Source organism: Malaya genurostris, chromosome 1 (genome assembly GCF_030247185.1).
Source record: "Malaya genurostris strain Urasoe2022 chromosome 1, Malgen_1.1, whole genome shotgun sequence".
Taxonomy (NCBI): Eukaryota; Metazoa; Arthropoda; class Insecta; order Diptera; family Culicidae; genus Malaya; species Malaya genurostris.
This window is the reverse complement of record NC_080570.1, coordinates 125,621,220-125,641,556: the sequence shown is the minus strand read 5'-3', so window position 1 is coordinate 125,641,556 and position 20,337 is coordinate 125,621,220. Positions and strand designations below refer to the sequence as shown.

At 35.2% G+C, this 20,337-nt stretch overlaps 1 protein-coding gene across 8 annotated transcripts in view; it reads right to left on the bottom strand.

The window, feature by feature from the left end:
* Positions 1-6,737: 6,737 nt before the first annotated feature.
* Positions 6,738-20,337, bottom strand: part of LOC131425693 (uncharacterized) — an 88,579-nt gene continuing 74,979 nt past the window's right edge. For 7 of the 8 annotated variants that reach the window (XR_009229015.1, XR_009229021.1, XR_009229018.1 and 4 more), the window contains 2 exons: positions 19,746-19,960; positions 19,541-19,675 (listed from right to left, as the gene is read on the bottom strand). Coding sequence is in view for 1 of the 8 variants with exons in the window: in XM_058587765.1 (XP_058443748.1) it covers positions 9,132-9,203; positions 18,599-18,739; positions 18,812-19,675; positions 19,746-19,751; positions 19,839-19,960 (1,205 nt within the window). In the remaining 7 variants the exon portion in view is untranslated. Of the gene's footprint in view, positions 9,204-18,598; positions 18,740-18,811; positions 19,676-19,745; positions 19,961-20,337 lie in introns of those variants that run through there. The other variant, XM_058587765.1, reaches the window with a different exon arrangement.

The following is a 20,337-nucleotide window of genomic DNA, read 5'->3' as shown; positions in this document are numbered from 1 at the left end:
AAGGGTATTCTTGAAACTAGAAAATATATTTAATAATATAAAACATTAAAATCGATAGCCCAAAACTTTACAGGAAACCTCTGCTATCCATTCGCAATTTTCAAAATCGGTTCTAATCCACTTAGTAGAGTGATGATGCCTTTCTTATATTATTAATTTTATCTTCTTAACTAGAAACAAGAAAGTGTGTGCGGGTCGAACCTAAAATAGCCTTTTTTTTAATTGAAACAGTTTTTCTAGCGAAATTTAGAAGATGTTTTCCCTATTTTGCAATGTCGCTCTTATGACAGTTTAAGAATTTAAACAAGCTTAACCCTGTGATTCCTGAACCTCAAGTAAATGGTTCTAGAAGATCTTTAAGTTGAGACTAAGTTTGAGAAATTTGAATTTGCCATCTCTGAGAAAATGAAGTGAGTGTCGTTTTGGAGTTTTTGACCGTTATTTCTGGTACGTGCGAAACCGGGAACAGTGAACCGGTATAGCCGAAGTCGGTTCGTTTGGTCAACAGGGCATGCGCAACAAAACTAATCGATAGCTAGTTTAAAGAATTTGATTCGTTTGTGCATCGTCATGTATAGAAATAAAAAAGGCGAGTGAGTAATGTCACAGACTTAACTGGAAGACGTGAATACGAATAAAAGTGATAATCGTTCGTATTAGTTGATTGTGTGAATTTCGCAACATTTACTGATTCGCTTCCAGAATTGTAACGGTGCATTTATATTATAGATTGACTTGTTGACGAAAATATTCTCTACCACAAAATTTAATAGTGCGGAACAAATGAGAGTAAAAAAAAATAATAACAACATTTCAGTGAGAGAAATTATCAAAATGCTGTGCAAGATTCATTTCTGGCATTCAAAAGGGCCAAATTGTGGAGATATCTTCGATATTAAACACTGTTCGGAGCATTTTTCTCGAACGCGAAGCAGTCAAATGCTGGCTTTATTCACAATCAGTTGGTGCGAATTTCGCACTGCGAAAGCTAATCAAACTATTCTAGATTTTCACTACACTGATAATTTTGATCTCCAATTTTCAAAGAAGTAATCTTTATAGTTTCATTGTATTTTGTTCCAATGCAAACGGCCAGCAGCAGGATGATGCAATCGATCTTCTCTAAAAGTAAACGTCCCGCATTTGACTCAATATTGAACTAAATTCTTTATACTGTAACTAGAACTGACTTCTGGACCTGAACCAACCATTATTTGTGATTATGGCATACCAACAATTATGTTGATATGTTTGATACAACAAGAGATATTCACGATCAAAAACTTATCGCTCTTTCAGAGAATAAATTTTGAAAAGGACCTCATAGTAAAGTAAGTCACGACAAAAGTCGAATCGTATCCGGATAAAATTCAATATTTATAAGATTGCAAGACCTTTGTTCTATAAGGTTGCAAGACGTTTCATTTGAATCTAAGTTTGTGAAAATCGATTCAGTCATCTCTGAGAAATTTTGGTGCAGGTTTTGACACTTTTACCATTATATGTTCGGAACTGGAAAAGTTTACCATTTGATCTTCGAACATGATTAAAGATTCAATAGTAGCTTATCAGATGAGCCTAAGATCGTTGGTCGGTTCTTCGAGAAATATGAGCTGATAGAATAAAATTGCGGTATATCGAATTATCACTTATGCTACTATACCTCCGTAATTGGAAGTGTCAGTCACTTGATCCTCGAGTTCAATCAATGACTCGATAATAACTTTCAAGTGAGTCACAGCTTGCTGAAAAATATTCAGTTATGTACGAAGAAATCAGGTCTAGTGAAGCAATAGAACCGCGTTTTTTTTGTTCCGATTATAGAGGTTTTAACCTTAAGGTCATTCGCCTCTTCGGGCCAGAAAATTTTTCTGACCCTATGTGCGGGGATGGGAATCGAACCCAAGTGGGCTGCGTGAAAGGGCATCGACTTACCCATCACGCTATACCCGTCCCCCCATAGAATAGAACCGCGTTGTTGGGCAACGAATCCACTCGTGAAAAAACAGTTCAAGAGATTTTCAAAAAAAACTCAGTGACTGAAAAATCCACTCAAAACTCAGAACCTCGAAGTTCACACAAAACTCAGAACCTTGAAGTTCACAAGTGATTTTTTTGTGTCAGCGAATCTTGATGACGAATTTTCATTTACAGAAATATCGCTAAATAAATAATCGAAAATGAGAAGAGTTTTCAATGATATTCCGATGCTGAATTTCCACTACACTTCAGTTCGACACCGAAGTGATGAGTGCAGGATTCAATTATTATATTTTCATAAAAAAACTCGCTACTGATAGATAATGACTGCGATATTTTCAATGCCCGTAGGGTGGGCAATATGAATGAAAATATTTTTTTCCGCATTCCTAATAGTGATTACAGCGACAAAAGGCTGTTTTAGTTCCAGCTATTTTTCAATACTATTTCCAATAACTATTGAAATAGCAAAACTTACAAGCCTTATATATTGGATCAGTTTTAAATATATTTGCTCATTTTTGTTGTCATTTTAAATGATGGCCAAAAATTATTAGCAATTTTTACTCCGGAATCGAAAGTCGTATCCGTCTAAAATCTCATGGGCCATCTATGGAACCATAAAACAATTTAAATCTGAAGTTTCTGAAATCCGGTTAATCTGTTCCTGAAAAATGATTTCCTGTTTTTAGGAGTTTTTTTACAACTGTTTTGGCCATCAACTGACAAGACCTACGAATTGTAGCAGCTTTAAGCACATTTTCGCAGACTATCTACGTCCCTTGCATCGTAACGGTTGGAAGTTTTCATTATTTCTAATCTTATAATGTCGAAATTGAAAGTCGAATCCCAAGAAAATTCGAAAACATTCCATGATTTCCAAGAGTCTAACAGGTCTAACCGTCTCCTTCAAATCGAAGTGTTGGTCACCAACAAACAAGATCTGCTATCTAGATGATTTTGCTAATTAGTTCTGAAGAATCCGATTCTTTTTGCATGGCCCTCCTCCAATAAAATCTTTGCATTTAACACTTTGTAACTCTGGATCCAAGAGTCGAATCTAAATTAAATAAAAAACCTGCATGATTTAATGGCGTTGATGGCCTTTTTTTATTTATTACAAGAGGATTCTACAAAACGCTTTGCAATGAATCTTGAATATTTGGGCATAAAACTTTTTTAATTTGTAAACAGTTTTAATACGATCAGTATCTAACGGGGAAACAGATGGAAAAACTGACATATGAACATAATGATGTGACGTGTAGATACTGATCGTATTAAAACTAGCTCAAGACGGCTCTACGTATTAACAAAGACTAAAATAAATCGTTGTAAACAGTGTTTTGGCAAATTTAGAAGATTTTTTTTTGCCCCGTTTTTCGCTTTGTCGCTCTCAAACAGCGCTCTCAAAATTTAAGCCATAATCACCTTGTAATTCATATGGGGAACGGAATAACTGAAGAGAGACTATTTGGACATTTTCCAACAAGATACATATATAAATTGGAGAGATTTAAGAGAAATTTTTGTACATAATCATTTATGAAAAAACATCATTAGATTCATTTTTTTCACTAATCACCCTTTTATTTCGGAATCGGATAACGTATAAAGATCAAATTCAGGAATTTTTTATGGCATTTAATACCTTTCATTTGAATCTAAGTTTGTTGGTTCAGCGATCTCCGAGAAAGTTAGTGCACATATTTTTATGTTTATTGTACGCACACTCTTAGAAAAAATGAAATTTACTCTTGACGTAAATTCAAGTATGCCGTAGTTTCTTCGGTGATGACACAATATTACATCTACTAACATGTAAACATATATTTTGCGTCTGTATCGATGTGAGTTTCAGCTAAAACAACTGTGAAGTTAATGATATGACTTATCTTTAAATGCTTTGTATTGTGAATGTAAGTAAATCGCGACGCTCCTTTTATGTGCATCTATAAAGATGTAACATTTTTTAAGTGTGCACAGTAAAAAATTATGAGATTCACAGGTAAAGCAAATCTATATATGACACAATTCATAGAACGTAATCCGTGAAACGACTGAATGTTACCAGAATGATTTAAATATACGCCCATATTTCATGCAAATGTGTAAATTTACATGTTTTAACACTTAAAAGTATGTCAGAACGAATTCAATGTTATATAAGTTATATTTACTGTAAAATTGAGTTATTTTTGAGGCTCATATATGTCGGTCTCAAAAGCAAAGTCCTGGTATTACATTCCTTTTGTGGAATTTGGCATTTCTGTTTCAACAGACTTCGCAGCCGATTCGTAGTGTACAGAACCAGTGCATGGCTAGTACTATGGATCCTACTAACACTAAGAATCCTTCCAGGTCGGGGCTCGAACATACGACAACTGGCTTGTAAGACCAGCGTCCAATGCATTGAACCGCCAACCCGGGACTCAGAAGACGTAAATTTACTCGATTATTTCTAGGTGTGCGTATCACCCTCCAAACTCAGAATCAAAAGTTGGATTCGAATAAAATTCTGGAACTCTGTATGAAACCACAAGTCCTTCCTCTCGAATCTCGGTTTGTTAAAATCGGTTTAGTATTGCGAAAAGTTAGTGTATATATTCTCATTTTTTTGCACCGTGTAATCTCGGAACCGAGAGTTGGATTTGAGCCTTGTAATTTTCAAAATGCATAATTTTACATCTTTTTGAATGTAATTTTGCGAGAACTGCGCTGATTTTGAGAAATATGAAATGAATTTGTTTTCGGCTGCGAACCATTTTGTGGTTAATTTTAAGATTTTGTTGAAATCTGGTTATTTTGATGTTGTCAAAAATAACCCTGCTCGAAAGCATGGTTATTTCTGACAGATCGATGGTTATTTTCTGACACTGAAAAAAATCTTGCAAAGAAAATTCTAACATCAATTCCTTAGTCAAAATTATTTCCAGTGCAAAATAAATCCAAATGACGTTCCATCCGTCAAACTTTGAAATGGGCCGCAGTTTTAGCTGAATTTAACTACTCGACACAAAATATCTGAGTTCCCATCATACATTCATAATGCAAATGTCAAACCGTGAGAACCCTTTCGATTCGGTAGCTCATATGTATATATTGGAGTTTTATGGCACACTTCGGTTGAAATGATAACAATGCAATGCTCCACCAAGCGGTGAGTGCGGTCATTTCAGAAGGTACAGGGAGCGAACCACATTTTTTAAAAATATTTATATGCACGTACATGTCTTTATTATTTATCTTTGGTCTTCCTTTCAGTATAAATTCGGGTATTGTGTCTTGAAATAACAAATGATTTCAAATATGGAATGAAATGTTATTATGAACGCATTTCTAAGATAGAAATTCACTTAGTCACTGTGATAATTGACTTTTATACAGAGACCCGTATATCATTCTAATCAGTTCATCGAGATAGCAAAATGTCAGTGAGTGTACAATATATATGTGGTCTTTTTTCCCATAGAATGCTATTGAATTCTATGCGAATCCGACTTCCAGTTCCAGAATTATATGATGATATATGCGATAAATTGCATTAAATATGCACTCAATTTTCTCAGAGATAACTGAATCGATTTTAACGAACTTAAATTCAAATGAAAGGCCTTATGAGGCCGTTATTTTATCTTGATTCGAGCTGAGGGTTCGCAATTACAGGATGATAAGTAAAAAAAACTACCGGAAATAGTGGTCAAAAACATTATTTCATTTTTTTAGACATGCCTAATCATTTTTTAACAAATTTAGGCTCAAATGAAAGAATGTATGGTTGTATAGACTACTGTTGAAATGCATTCGGTTCCGGAATTACAGGGTGAAGTGTGTTTAAAATCTCATACCGTTATTTAGAGTGACGATGCTATATACGGAAAAATTCTTCTAAATTTGGGTCAACACTGTTTCAAATTATAGTTTGATTTAGTTGCTAGCCAAACGAACCGATTTCGGCTGTAGCGATTTATAAATAACTCTAAAATGGAACTAACTTTTTTTGTCTCAAAGACGCCTAAACCGAATTTCGTAAACTAAGATTCAAATGAAAGATAGTTAAAATTATGGTACACCATTATTTAAAGTGACCGCGCAAAAAAAAAACGAAAAAATTCTTCTAAATATATAAAAAAACTAGTGTTTTATTTGTTTGCTTGCCAAATGAACTGATTCCAAGTTTCAAGTTCCCGCTTCCCGAAGTGTAAGAAATAATGATCGAAAATTTCCAAAACTGAAACTGTTTTCTTCTTATCAAACACGCCTAAACTGAATTTCGCAAACTTAGATTCAAACGAAAGGTCTCACGTTCGAAATCAGCTGCCTTCGAATTGTATCTGGATCCGACTTTCGGTTACGGAGTGAAGTGTAATTAAAACTACACTCCTTTATTTCGAGTGACGATGTCGTGCTTAGTCCGTTCATGACCATATGTGAAGTTAATTCGTTATCACTCGATGAATCAATAATTTCAAACTAATAAAAAAAGAAGTATTTCTCAAAATCAGGTACCCAGTTTAAGTAGTGTTTGTATTACTATATCTGCTTTTAATCTTTCAATTAATCTACCACACTAACTCGCACATGATTATTTGATTCAGAAGGTTCTAAGTGATATCCGTCGTGTCGTGCGACCATTTTCTTGGAAAAAGAGTTATCGTAAAATTATAAATTATAGTCATGATTTCATGAGCAGATGAAATGATTTATTTCATGATTTTTTACTCATGACAATTGGATAATACCAAATAATACACACGTTTGAGAATTTTACATCACAAAATTTTATATATTTGTTTTGCTTTGGAATAAATATACATTTTCCGTAGTAGTTGTTATAGTTCAATTAGCAGTTATTACGTTAAGGTGCCGGTTTTTTTCCGCACATTTTTTTTGCATTGGTTTTTTTCTTCTTACCGTTGCTTGCTTGAGTGACGCTCTAATGTATCCTGTCCTGCCATGTAGACCGAAGATAACATGAATTTACTCGTTCTGTCCGTGTTCCTCACCCTCATCATCAGGGTTCAGGGTTAAATCTGGTTGGGCCGTTTTTTAAATGTTTACAATTTTTTTTGCTTACTGAAAATATCGCTTCCTTTCTGTTGTTGATTTTACATGCCTCGAATGTATTGTAAATATGTTTTTTTTTGTTCGTATTAGCAGACTAGTTCAATTTGTGTTTACTTTCTTCTTGCTCGTTACTGGAATAAATACTTGATAAACTATGCATTACTATCGACTAGAGTTTGTTTAAGGAATTATTACTGGCTGTCATTGATCCTATGGCGGGCGGGTGAGTGGCGCATAAAAAGTGCATTTTCTGGTTAAGGGTTTCTTTTTTTTATTTTGTTATTATTTATATATATGCTTTCTTAACGAAGGACGACCTTCCTGTTCTGCTGCACGGGTTTTAATGCTACTTTGTTTACAAAATATTTATATGCATGGATTTTCACAAAAATCTGTCGGAACACTATAATACGACTATTCCGTTCAAGTTTGTAACAAAACGCTCTTAGAGAAGGACATTTAGATCATTCAATGATGGTTAAATGAAGGACACTCTCACATTGACACTTATGCACGTTAACAGAAAAATAAGCATTTTATTTGTTATACACAGGTGCAAGTACTAATAGTGGCTATGTTTGGTTTAGTTGATTATCAGGCAAAGCTTGTATTCTTTTCAGGGTAGTAGAAAATTAGAAGATTAGTTTTAAATTTCATTTACTGATGCAATACTTATGTCAGGTTTCGAAACTTATGTTTCATAAAAACGATTATACTAAGATGTGAATACATGGAGGAAAAATCCATCTCTGTTGTATAGAACAAAACAAAAAAACCAGTGCGATAAACAGTTGATATGTCTACAAAACAATATGGTTGTTTATGTAACCTTGGAAACGAACAGAAAATCTTGGGAATAAAACCTGTCGTTTTGATTCTAGCTCGACTCCTTTGTATGAATTCTTCTAACTTGGAAATGACTCTCAGAGTTTTTTTTTGTTGTTATCCTGATTACATCTTAAGGACGGTCCAATCATTTTTGGCTATTCAATTTCGGGATTCAGCAAACCTATCTACATATTATTGTGTATATTCTCATAACCTATATATAAAAAGCTTCAATTTGTTCTGCTTTTCTGATCCGTAACAGTGTAAAGTCAATATACAATGCAAAACTGACTACATTTTTTTGTTCATTCAGCGGATTCATGTTCGTAGCCATGTTTTCCCCTGTTGTTTATTTTGTTGTTGTTTCTTCTGTTGTTAGTTCGAACGAAAATGGATGGAGCGATTCAAATCACTTAGAAAAATATAACAGGACCCTGTCAACTATAGAGAAAAGTTTTTTTTAAGTGTATAGCGGAGAAGCATGTTGACCACGTCAAATTGAAGACTTTTCATCTACATCAACCTCACCTTCCGGACTGTTGTACGCCCGAGGTTAGCTTTTGAATACGTACATGCATTTTTACATGCTGATACTTTTACGTTGCTGACATTAGTATTATGCGATGTCAATGTTACAGACTTAAGCCTCCCACAAATTGCCTCGTGCTTTTTTAGTTTTTTGTTTAGCTTATCGTTAAACACCGTCAAAAAATATATTGTATTTTACATTTCATTTGTTTTGTTTTTATTTTCTTTTGTTTCAATTTCGCGGGTTTTTTTTCTTTACATTGCTTCCCGCCGATACTTTTCTTTGGTTATAGCGTGTTGCGTTACGTTCCGTAGTGTTCTCATAATGGATGCGCTGACACCCACACGTTCCGGTACAAAAGCCATGCACTTAGTTAATATCAATTGCAGTGAAACGCTTCTCTTGTGCTCATTGTGTGTGTGTGTGTGTTTGTATGTGTCTCTTTTTCTTTAATTTTATCAATTACAACTGCAAGGCCAAGGCGTGAGTAAATTCCAATAAGTTTTTATTTCCCTTATCTGTCAGATCGGTCAGATCCACATTTTACTCGATCTTCGATTCAGTAGCATTTCACAGTGTAATAGTAGTAGGACTTGGCTGTTCTGCTGTTATAATTCAGTAGCTTGTGTGTGTAGATAATAGTAGTGAAATAACGTTTGAATTTATTACATGACAGGAAACATAAGCTGATATAGTATGCAGTAGCATTTGTGGAATGTTTGTTGCCTTAGATGTAAACGGGATTCTCCTGGCCGGTCAACAAACGGAACATCGATGTCGGCATGGTTTTCATTAGAATCTGCAAAAGAAAAAGCAATGGTTACTATGTTATCGTTTCGAGCAAAGTGACTCTTTGTCAATGCAGAAGAAACCGAATGTCAATGTCAGTGTATGACAATTTCAAGTGCTGATTGTATAAATAACGTATCGTTCATCAGTAATTTTCAATGCAGCATAATTCTATCGTCAAACGTTCAGTTAAATGTATTTTGACAAATTTCTATCTCGTGTCCGTGAGTCTATGATAACAATTGGCGAAAAGAACTATGTAAATCGAACATTCTGCATAAGTAGTAAATCGAAAAAATGCAAATGGGTGTTTGTACTTTAGTAATCAAGGAATTGAAAGAAAGTCCGTTAAATCATAAATTTTATGGTCATATTTTGTACTTATTTGCAAAAATAAGCTGTTAAAACAATGCTACTTTTAAAAGGACTACAGAAGCTAAAAGTATTTCTAAATCTATTTTCCTGGGTTTATTCTATATTCTATATATTTTTTTCTGTACATTCCCTCAAATAATATGTTTCTACCATCTTGAATGAGGACACAAAAAGCTGTTTCTCAATTCAAATTTGAATTAGTTGAAATCGGCAAAAAAACGATTTGTGTTTTTCTTTTTGACTGCCAATTCAGGAATTTCCCGGTCTACAGTTTTTCGTCGCAAGTCCAGCCTTGCGTGTTTCGAAGAAGTTCGACAAATTTGTCAAGGAGTACTTGGAGGTCAGGTGATAAATTCAGCAAGCATAGCAACCGGTACCATTAACGGTCGGTCAAAAAAAGAAAACGGGTGCATAATGTCAGAAGCATAACCGGATTGACGTGAATACAAATAACACTGGTTCGCTGAAAATGAAACGGTGCTTTTATATAGCACGATATCAACTCCAGCGAATGACAAATACGGGTTAAAATTAAGGCTAAATAGAAAACATATAGTAATGGAAAATCCAATATCAAATATGATAACACACAACGAAAGTAAAGAAAATAAAAGAAATAATTCATTATAAGACCGCATCCAAAACAAAAAAACTTTTAAACTAGAATTGTTTTACAAAGCACTGGAAATATTCTGTGCAGAATATTATTCGTGATCGCTACCATTACCACTTGTTGTTGGAATGTAGATTATTTTTAGTAATTAACTTGAGATATCAAATGTTTGTATATAATATCAACCAATACTTGGGTCAAACCTAATGTGAGATTTTTAAAGAATATTGACAAGCCGGAAATCACCACCTTGGTTTTTAAAATACTCAAAAATATCTATTTTCAAACCCTACTTGACAACCCCGGAAACGCCATCTTGGATTTGAAAATTAATACATCACTTTTTGACATCTATTCGTCATACTCGTTCTAAAACTATCAATATTGTAAGAATTTGTAATAAGCTTGATAAAGTGGAAGCCATCTTGTGTTAAACAGTCATTTGATACATCATTTTTAAAGACCTACTCGTCAAACTCGTTCCAAAATGTCCATATGTAGAAATTTGAAAAAAAAAAAAAAAAAATGGGCAAACCGGAGCCAAATTTACAGCTATCTTGGGATTTGAATTATGTTGAACGATCACTTTTGGGAACCTACTCGTTGAGTCGTTATTTATGGTAGTATTTAGTTACTATACTAGCTTCTCTATACCAGCCGAAGCAGAACAGCTACTGAATGTAATGCTAGGTGTGAAGCAACGATCAAAAACGTCGACTGTGATAGAGGCAAAGTTGCCAATCTTATTCAATTGTCAATATATCTGGCATACAGAGATGTCTATCTCCTCTGTGTGACGAAGAGCAAGCAAAATTTCTCCCCTCGCACTGGCAATTTCAACGAGAGCTCTTCTCTTTCACATTTATACACCACTGTTGTGTAAGTGTGCACGCATCATGAGTGCGTTTGTTTATTTCCTTTTACCTCTTCCACTGAATCGCACCAAAGTGCTAGAGCATTAGCTAATAAATTCGCTGAGGTGGATGCAGATACTTTCACAGAGGTGTACACGCCGGTGAGCACTCTGCTGTATGGTTTTCGTAGATGAAGCGTGGACACGCAAAATCAGCAAAATAAAACAATTTATCGTAAAATTTTCGGTTTTCCTTGCAAATTTTTCATAGCAAGGCCAGATCTACTCTCTATCAATTGAAGTTCACAGAAGTGTTCGCTCACCCTCACGCGCCAGTGGTCACTTGGGTATATTTAGACGAGAGCGCGTGTGAGCGATTCATGCGAAGAGAATGTGTTTCACTCGCGCCAGCTGCTTTAACCACAAGCACACACTCAAATGCTGTCTATTCGACACTGAGAAGAAGTGCGCTTTCCTCTTTGTGCGGTGCTTCGTTTTTTTCATCCTCGGTGTGGCAAAAATCTGACTCTAGCGTGTATAACTCTGGTGAAATGCCATCTCTGCTGGCATATGCCAGATTTTTCTCATTTCGACAAACGCTCTAACACACCAGATCTTTTGCCAGATTTTGCAGATTTCACAAGATTTTCAAATTCTATGGCTATGAAATACCCGTTTACTCAGTTCTATTTGAATATATCAATTAAAATATTGTGGGATTGACATGTGCTAAAAAACAGGGATGACATGTGCTAAGAAAAGAATCTTGTCTTTCTTCCGAAATCCCTGGTTAGAGAAATCAAGAGGATGACATCATTATGGCATGTTGTGATTGGCTCGTGAAAACTTAATAAGCCGATTCAAACCGATTTTTCAATAGTGTACTATTGAAATCATAAAACGACACTTGTACACAGTACGTGTTTAAGTTAAATCCATTCTGAATCTATTGGTAGTTAAATTATATTATTATGTTAAAAATTATGGCAGAAAAAGGCTAGTCTCGATTTTTTTAATTGACACCCGGCCCCGTATAGTGGAACTCATGGTTTATAATCATTAGTACCAGTTTTACTAGTGAGCGGTTTTGCAAGATATGCTTCGTGCGATGATTCGTTCAATTCATGTAGTCTTATTTTGGCACTGAATTTCACCCTAATGCTCGCTCATACCAAACATTTTAGAAAACTTCAGTACACCCTCCCCCTCACGAAACTCAAGAAATTATTAGGTAAGACCGGGGCTAGACCGGGTAGCTGAAATATCTTATAAATCTGCAAACATTTCGATCCAGGGGTGGACATGTTAAACGCGCTTTCATGTGACAGACAGACGTCAGTTTGCTGGAGGTTGGGACGTCAGTCTCACGAAGGGTTAAAATATAGGTATCTCGAGATTTGGCACTCCATTGTATTCCTTTCTTATGTTTGTGTAAAGCTTTATAGCCTGGTTTTGCTCATAACGAGTCCAGTTTAGCCCCGCGGTTCCAGAATTATTGAATTTTACATTGGTCAGTTCTGCACGACTTGGGAATTGTAACTGAAGTCTGAATCTACACAACGCTTAAAACCGGATGGATTCTAATGGATGTTTTTTTAAATTTTCCAAAAGTGTCCGATTTAGTCCCAGTCTCCCCTATATTATGTAAACTCTTTTCTTTAGATATTTAAGTCAATTCCCATACATGTGGAAATCAATTTCCTTACATGTGGAAATTGATAAACATGTTCTGAAAAATCGTCTTTCCTAATTTTAATATTAACTCACTTTACGCGAGCGAATGCTTTAAATTGAGAAAAATCATGAAATACGCACAAGAAGTAGAATATTTTCATTTCGTCGCCATTTTGAATTCAGATCCATCAGACATTTCCATGCTGGCAACAACCAGCTGCTGGTAAGTGTTTACATTATGCTGGTAGTGTGCTGGTTCCATAGTCTACCTGCCTCAGTAGGCTGGCGACCAGCATAAGTGTAACCGGGGCAACAGTCTGTCTTTGTTTGAACCCCAACCATGAAAGTGTCGATTTTGCTTGAAGCCAAAATTAACCCAGCTCCAACCAGCGCTGCCAACTTTACCGATTTCTCGGTATTTATACCGATTTTTGGACTCGATACAGGAATACAGATATGCTCTCTCAAAATCTCATACAGATAAATACCGATTTTCAGTTTTTGTGTTGGATTCCATAGGGGTAAACCAGGTCGAGTGATCTTTTTTTTTTTGGTCGCAAAATCAGTTTCCGCACTCAATCGATGTTTGATTTTTCGAGAAAGATATTGTACAGATAGATTTTTCCGCCAAATACAGATTTTTGGAAAAAACAGTTGACAGCACTGGCTCCAACCCCAATTACTGTCAAATCTATATATTTGACAGCAGTTGGGGTCGAAACTGGATTGGGTTTTATTTCGAGCAAAAATCAGTAAGAGCCAGAGATGCCAGATATTTTCATAGGAAATCTGTATTACTCTCTATAAAAAATCTGTATTTATCAGTATTCACTAATAAAATTAAATTTCAACAATACAATGATGTTGAAAGATGTTATTCCAACATGGCTGTAGAATGGTAGATTCAATGAGACCAAGACTTTGCTTCTCGTCACTGCAATCAAATACTAATAGATTGCTCATACGAAAAAGTTTTAATTTTGCTTCTTGGGAGATTCGTATTAAATTTAGGAAATCTGTATCAAATCTGTATTCTGTATGCGTATGTAAAAATCTGTAAAATACAGATAATTCTGTATAAATGGCATCTCTCGTAAGAGCGGTGCATTAGCCATTCAATTTGATGTGATCATTTCAAAATGGCCCATAAGCAAATGACAGATTCTATTTGCTTACTTTCTCTCCATTATCCATTATGTCTATTACCTATCCAATAGCGAAATGAAAATTTTGGGTGTCATTCAACCCGAATATTGGAGTAAGTAAATTTGAGAAATAATCAGTTGTTAACAAAAGGGCAATCATACAAAGAGAAACTCTCATTTGTTTATGTGACATTTTAAAATGTTCACGTCAAAATTGTCCGTTCCTGTCGAAACAAATTGAAATTTTACATCGGAATTTTTATCTTGCACTTTTCGAGTAGTTTACACACGCATTTGTTACCTATGGGGTAACGGCTCCCTATTTCATCACATTTGTAAGGATGTTACCTCAAAAACCTGATTTAGCCACTAAAATCACTATAATTATCTCATATTTCTGCCTTGCCAAACGTTGAAAATCGATTCACATTTCTGGGAAATTAAACTTATATTAAAAAAAAACACTTAAAAGCACTTCTTAAATGTTCCTAATTTCATCTAAATGGACTTTTCAAAATTTTACCGTAAGGTTAATCTGGATTGGCCATTTTAAAAATATGAAAATATCAGATGCACAGTCGATGATACACAGATCGGAATAAAACCAGTGCTACTTTCTTTAGTATTTAACACGCACTTTCTAGTAATATTCGAAGCCGAAACAGTTTTATTGAAATAGAAATATCAATAATATAATTAAACTAATGTCACGTATACCAAATATTTGATGACAATTTAAAGTAAGAAAAATAAAATCTGTTGTATAACATTATGAGAAAACTTGGCAACCTTGCGATACTAAAGGAGATGAAAACAAAGTGGCAAGTGAACATTACTATTTATGAAGTCATCTAACATTCAATAGTGGTGTAATTGTGTGAAATAGTGATCATGTTTTGAGACGAATCGATTAGTAAATATTCAGAAACATGATGAACTGTAAAACTTGAGACGAAAACGTTTCCAAAATTGAAAATTGAGTTTATTTGAAATGGAAAAAACGATCGCTGAAGGATTTAAAATCATTTTTTCAATGGAAAAGTGCGACAGAAACTTAAATAAACATTTTAAATCATTTGACAGTTTGGTTCATGTACATTGAAAGATAGGATAACAGAGGTATTTTGACCACTTCATATATTTTGGCCCACCTAACAAACTGTATGGATTTAATCGATGTTAAGTACCCCATGTTGCATCAATTTGAAGCTAATCACATTAAATTACCTATTGCGGAAGGGTTTTTCGAAGATATTACTGCATTTGGTGGATATTTTTACAAAGTGGGCCAAAATAAAATCAATCTCAAAGTGGGCCAACATACCTCTGTTACCCTATTGTTCATGTTCAAAGTTATGAGATGAAGAGATGAGATGGAAATAGGAACCCGGGTAGAAGTGATTTGCAAACCAATAACAAATTCTGTCATTAAAATCAAACATCTCAATGGTAGAAATTAACATTATTTAGTTTGAAATAAGAGTTAAAATATCAAAAATCATAACAAAGCCTGCATGAGAAAATAGCAACAAAATAAAAACTTCTGTCATTGTAATATCAAACCAAGAACAAAATATTTATAGAAGATGAATTTGTTAATTATTTTATATTCTAGCATTTAGAATAGAGTAATATCTTAAGTATTTCTCTTATCTGATTCTGATGCAGTTTATTCAATGGTATTTTATTTGAAGATAATACTACTGGGTCAAATTATTTGAAATAGCTCATCAATAACGAAATAAGATATTATAACTAATTTTGATGTTGAACAGATATTGTATAATGTCTTGATCCCTTGATAAAATATCACGAAAATATCAAGTATCGCTCTGACAACACAGAAACATCAAGCCAAGATATGATGGTAAAATTTGTTATTATTTTGACCTTTGTTTGCTATTTACACCTACCCGGGAAAGCTTTGGTATTACACATTCCTGTAGTGGAATTTGACCTTCTGTTTCATTTCAACAGACTTCGCAGCCGATTCAGAGTGTACAGAACCATTGCATGGTTAGTACTACGATTCTACTGACACCACGAATCCTTCCAGGTCGGGACTCGAACATACGACAACTGGTTTGTAAGACCAGCGCCCTATGCATTGAACCGCCAACCCGAGGTGGAAATAGGAGCACAGATGAAATAGAGCCTAGAGTACATGAGCTGAAAAAACTGTAAAATTTTAATATTCCAATCGCCGTTGTTGGAGAATTTCTGTAATAGGCAACCCAACTTTGTTACTTTTGCGGAACGAAGTTGAACGTTTTGCAAAATTGCGGTGAATAATCAAGTTGGTTCACTTGTTCGCGACCAAATCTGAACACCCCTCTGAATCTCTGGAAATACTCTGGTCAACGCGTGAAAAAATTCTCAAACTGATAAACGTATGTGTTATTTTTGCGTTTCGTCTTTGACTCATCAGTGCAGAGCAGTTCAAATTAAACTGCTTAATACTAAACTCTTACTCTAAACTTTACGTCTGCTTAGTGGTTCAAATTGAACTACCGAGTTTAGCATTAAGCAGTTCAATTTGAACTGCTCTGCACTGATGAGTCAAAGACGAAAAGTAAAAATAATAAAAACGGTTATGTGCCCTAGCACAAAAGTTGGCTAACACTTAAATGACCAAACGTATGTAGTTCATTGTATAAAATCAGTTCTTAGTAATACTACAAGCTTTTACATCGAAGGTGGCGTTTTTTTTTTATTCAATAATATAATATAATATTAAGGCACAGAAGGTGGCGTTGAAAGAAGAGCAAATTCAAAAGCAATTGTGTGCGGTCGCAATGAAAATCCCGTAAGTTGCCGAGCTACGGTCCACGTTTGCTTCGAATACATCATTCCGGACGAAATGTCTAAAATCGATCCCGCATCGAGGTCTCAAAAATAGATCAAGTGTTTGAATGGAAATTGCATTTATTGCTGTGAAAATGTTTATTTGTATTCAAGTAACTTTTTTTGCCTTTCTCATATTTTTTATCGCGACGACACAAATTAACTTAGGCTCGTCCTTGTCAGTTCCGTAGAACTGTTTACATATACTTTGCCTTACTTTTGCCTAATTGTGAACCAAGTTGCCTTACGAGGATGTAAACAGTCCTACTGAAATGAGGTTTCTTGTGACAATAAAAAAAATCAGATGCCATGAGATTGTTTTATTCAAGAAGTGAGAGGGATTTTCGCATTGTTGTCCCTGAATGCTGGCCCAGAAGTTTTGGACTTTCGATGGTAATTTATAGTTTATTTGGCAATTTATAGCAAATATACTATATATCAATATGGATCACTCTTGCGATTCACGAGAGACACCCCGTAAAGTGCGGTGGCAAATAAGGTTACTAATACACTACAAATTTTTTAATGCACATGTGATAGTTTTCCCAATCAGTACACTGAACCAAACAAATCCAAATATATGGAACATTTCTCGATATACACTGCACGAAAAAATAAGCTGAAAATACGGTTTAGAATTGCAATCTGATACTAACTCGGATGAGAACATATATATTTATATGAATGTGTGTGAAATGTGCACGCAGAACTAAACAAATTATTAATTTTAGTTCTAGAATATTACCAACATTTCCGAATTATGTACTACAATTTCTTGATTTGAAATATTACGGTTTCGGTGCTATAAATATACAATATCAGGTTGTTTAATAAATAAATAAATGCTTCATAACAAAACAATTTAGTATATGAATAAACTGTAATTCGCCTCAACGAGAGCTAAGAAATAAGTAACTTGTTCTTTTGCTTACTGTATTGCACTTATCATATTATTTATTAACATTTTTCAGTGCTATACAAACTTTCTATTTGTCGAATTTTGGTCTGTTCAATGAAATTCAATTACTTTTAAGAAAATAAATATCGAAATTTCAAATTTTGACTAAAAGTTTAAACTATTCGCAAAACAGTTCACAGCAAGGGGCAGATCGCTTAGTATATGCACTTTTAATTCATAGACCATTTATAAAAATGATAATTTTCTTTTACATTCTAACTTTCCCGGAGAGAAAAGATAATGTGCAGCTAATTTAAATTCATTGTCATGAACGCAATGAAAAAAATATCGCAATCAAAGTAACTTTTAATACACCGTTCATTTCATTTTAATTTTGTTCTATATATCAGAAGTGATCTGTCAAACATTGCCTTCACAGCCTATAGGTTTCGTATTTTCAGCACTATTCATAACATTCATGAGCAAAGTTAAATACTACTTCATAACTCTTGAATGTGAAGACGATAGGTCTAAAAGAGCGTAATTATACATTATTTATAGGCGATATTTACTTTCGGGATATGTGGGCACCATGCTCAATTATTTTTAGCATTTCACTTCTGGGTGCACGCTAAACGCAAACTATTAAACATGACTGAACTAGTTGAAGTGAATACTAAGCAGAAAAGAATCATTCAGACCGATTGGTCCCATCCGTTCATTCATTCCGTTGATAGTTGAAAAAAAAAATACACACTCCATTCAACCAGTAGAATTATACCTTACACTGACTGCGGTATAATTCTAATACACGGCACTATGGAAATCACTAGTTTTAGCAACGAAATCCCGAAGTATTCGCAGCATTCAGTTCCAGTTCAATGGGTGTGTCATTAATTGAAAACTTCTTGTAAGTCGTATATTAAAGATTAAGATGCAGTTGGAGCACACTTTCACAAAACTTCTTGGGAAATAGAACCGATTATGAATATTATGATCTTACCTCTCCCACTGACGTCGCCAGTAGATTCACTATCTTCTCATGTGGGACAGCAACAACGCTCTGATTGTTGATTTCGATAATCCTATGGCCCACTCGAACGCCCCCTCGTTCGGCAATTCCTCCGCGAAGTAAACTACAAATCTGTGAAAACGGATGAAAATTGAACATGAACATATTCGTTTCACCGCGGGAAAGTAAAATAATGCTACTCACCACTCCATTCTGGACGCTAAACCCAAGCTGGTACTTTGTGTTAGGTCGTTTAATTTTAACCTCGACAACCGGAGCGCAGGGAACCACCGTGAACTTGACGACCGTTTGGTTCTTGGTGTTTTTGATGTAGCTCTGGCAGGTCGAAAGGGGCAATCCTACTAAACTCAGTCCATTGATGGCAATTATTTGATCACCGATGTTCAGTTGACCACATCGTGCCGCTGCGCCAGACGATGCTAGATTCGCTATAACTACAGTCGGAAGCATTGATCCCCAGCCGGACTCTACGATGACCACTCCCAGAATCTCCCCTTTTGCTTTAGGAACAACCACCTCCTTCTGAAGTTCCTTTTTGGCAAAAATCTCCAACTCGTCACCAAAAATTTCCTGACTGTTGAGCACTTCCTGGTAGTCCATCTCCTTCATAAAACTATGATCTTCAATTCCATTGGCCTTCAGGAACTCCATGTAGGCTACTTGAAACGCTTGTCCAATCGATTGAGCAATGAATTGTGCTTCCTCGCTTTCGAACACGTGACAAATCATTTTCGGCGTACGATTACCCTTCGGTCCGGCGATACTCTTTTGCGGGGGCGTTGTCCCCGTTGGATTCGATCCCAGCGGTTGATTGCCGGTTTGGGTCGTGTTTCCACCTCCACCGGAATCACCGGAATCCACGTCCTGCGGTACGAACCGACGCCGTGCCATCAACACGACCAGATCACCGATGTCCGCAATGTAGGAGATGGTACGGAGCGCATGGTCCATCATGATTTCCTTCAGGTCCGTGTTCAAAACCATGATCTTTTCGGTCGATATAAACAGATCCACCTCGGTACTCGGTTGAGGTTCGCCATCTGGTGACTGAAAAAAAGGTAGAATAGACAGAATTAGGTTTAATGGCTCTGGCTAAGGTACAAAGAAATTAACTTACCAAGGCCTATAATTTGAAATAGTGTCACGTTTCCGTTGAAAGAGAAAGAAAAAGTTACATAATCGAAAACTTTGAAAATCATGGGCTTGTTACCTTTATTCTGGAAACTGCCTCTTCGGCTTGCATCATTCGTGTCGATTTAGTCGGCTGACCTTCGCACACCAGCTGCGTCGAGCCCAGATATCGAGCACGGAATAGAACTCCTTCGATGAGTACTGTTGGAATTCTGAGAAAAAAATAACTCAGCATTTCACAACTTATCTAACTTTAACATTATTACTTACGATGGGAATCGGTTTTAATTAAGTATTATCCGGGAAAGCATTTTTTGGTATGAATGTTAAATTATCGCTTCAGAAAAAGTTACTAAAACGCACAACATATATGGAAAATTCTGTCCAAAAGTAATGATTTTTATGATGAAAACTTTACTTCAAATAGCCGTTTACCGAGTGTTGAAACGAGCTAAGTTGCAAAATGTTTGATTTCTCATTAAGAGATAAACGAAAAATATACCGAGAAAAAAAAACAAATATTTAAAGTCGAGCTTTGTTTGATTAGAAATTAATCTTCAGTTGATCTCAGTCAATCT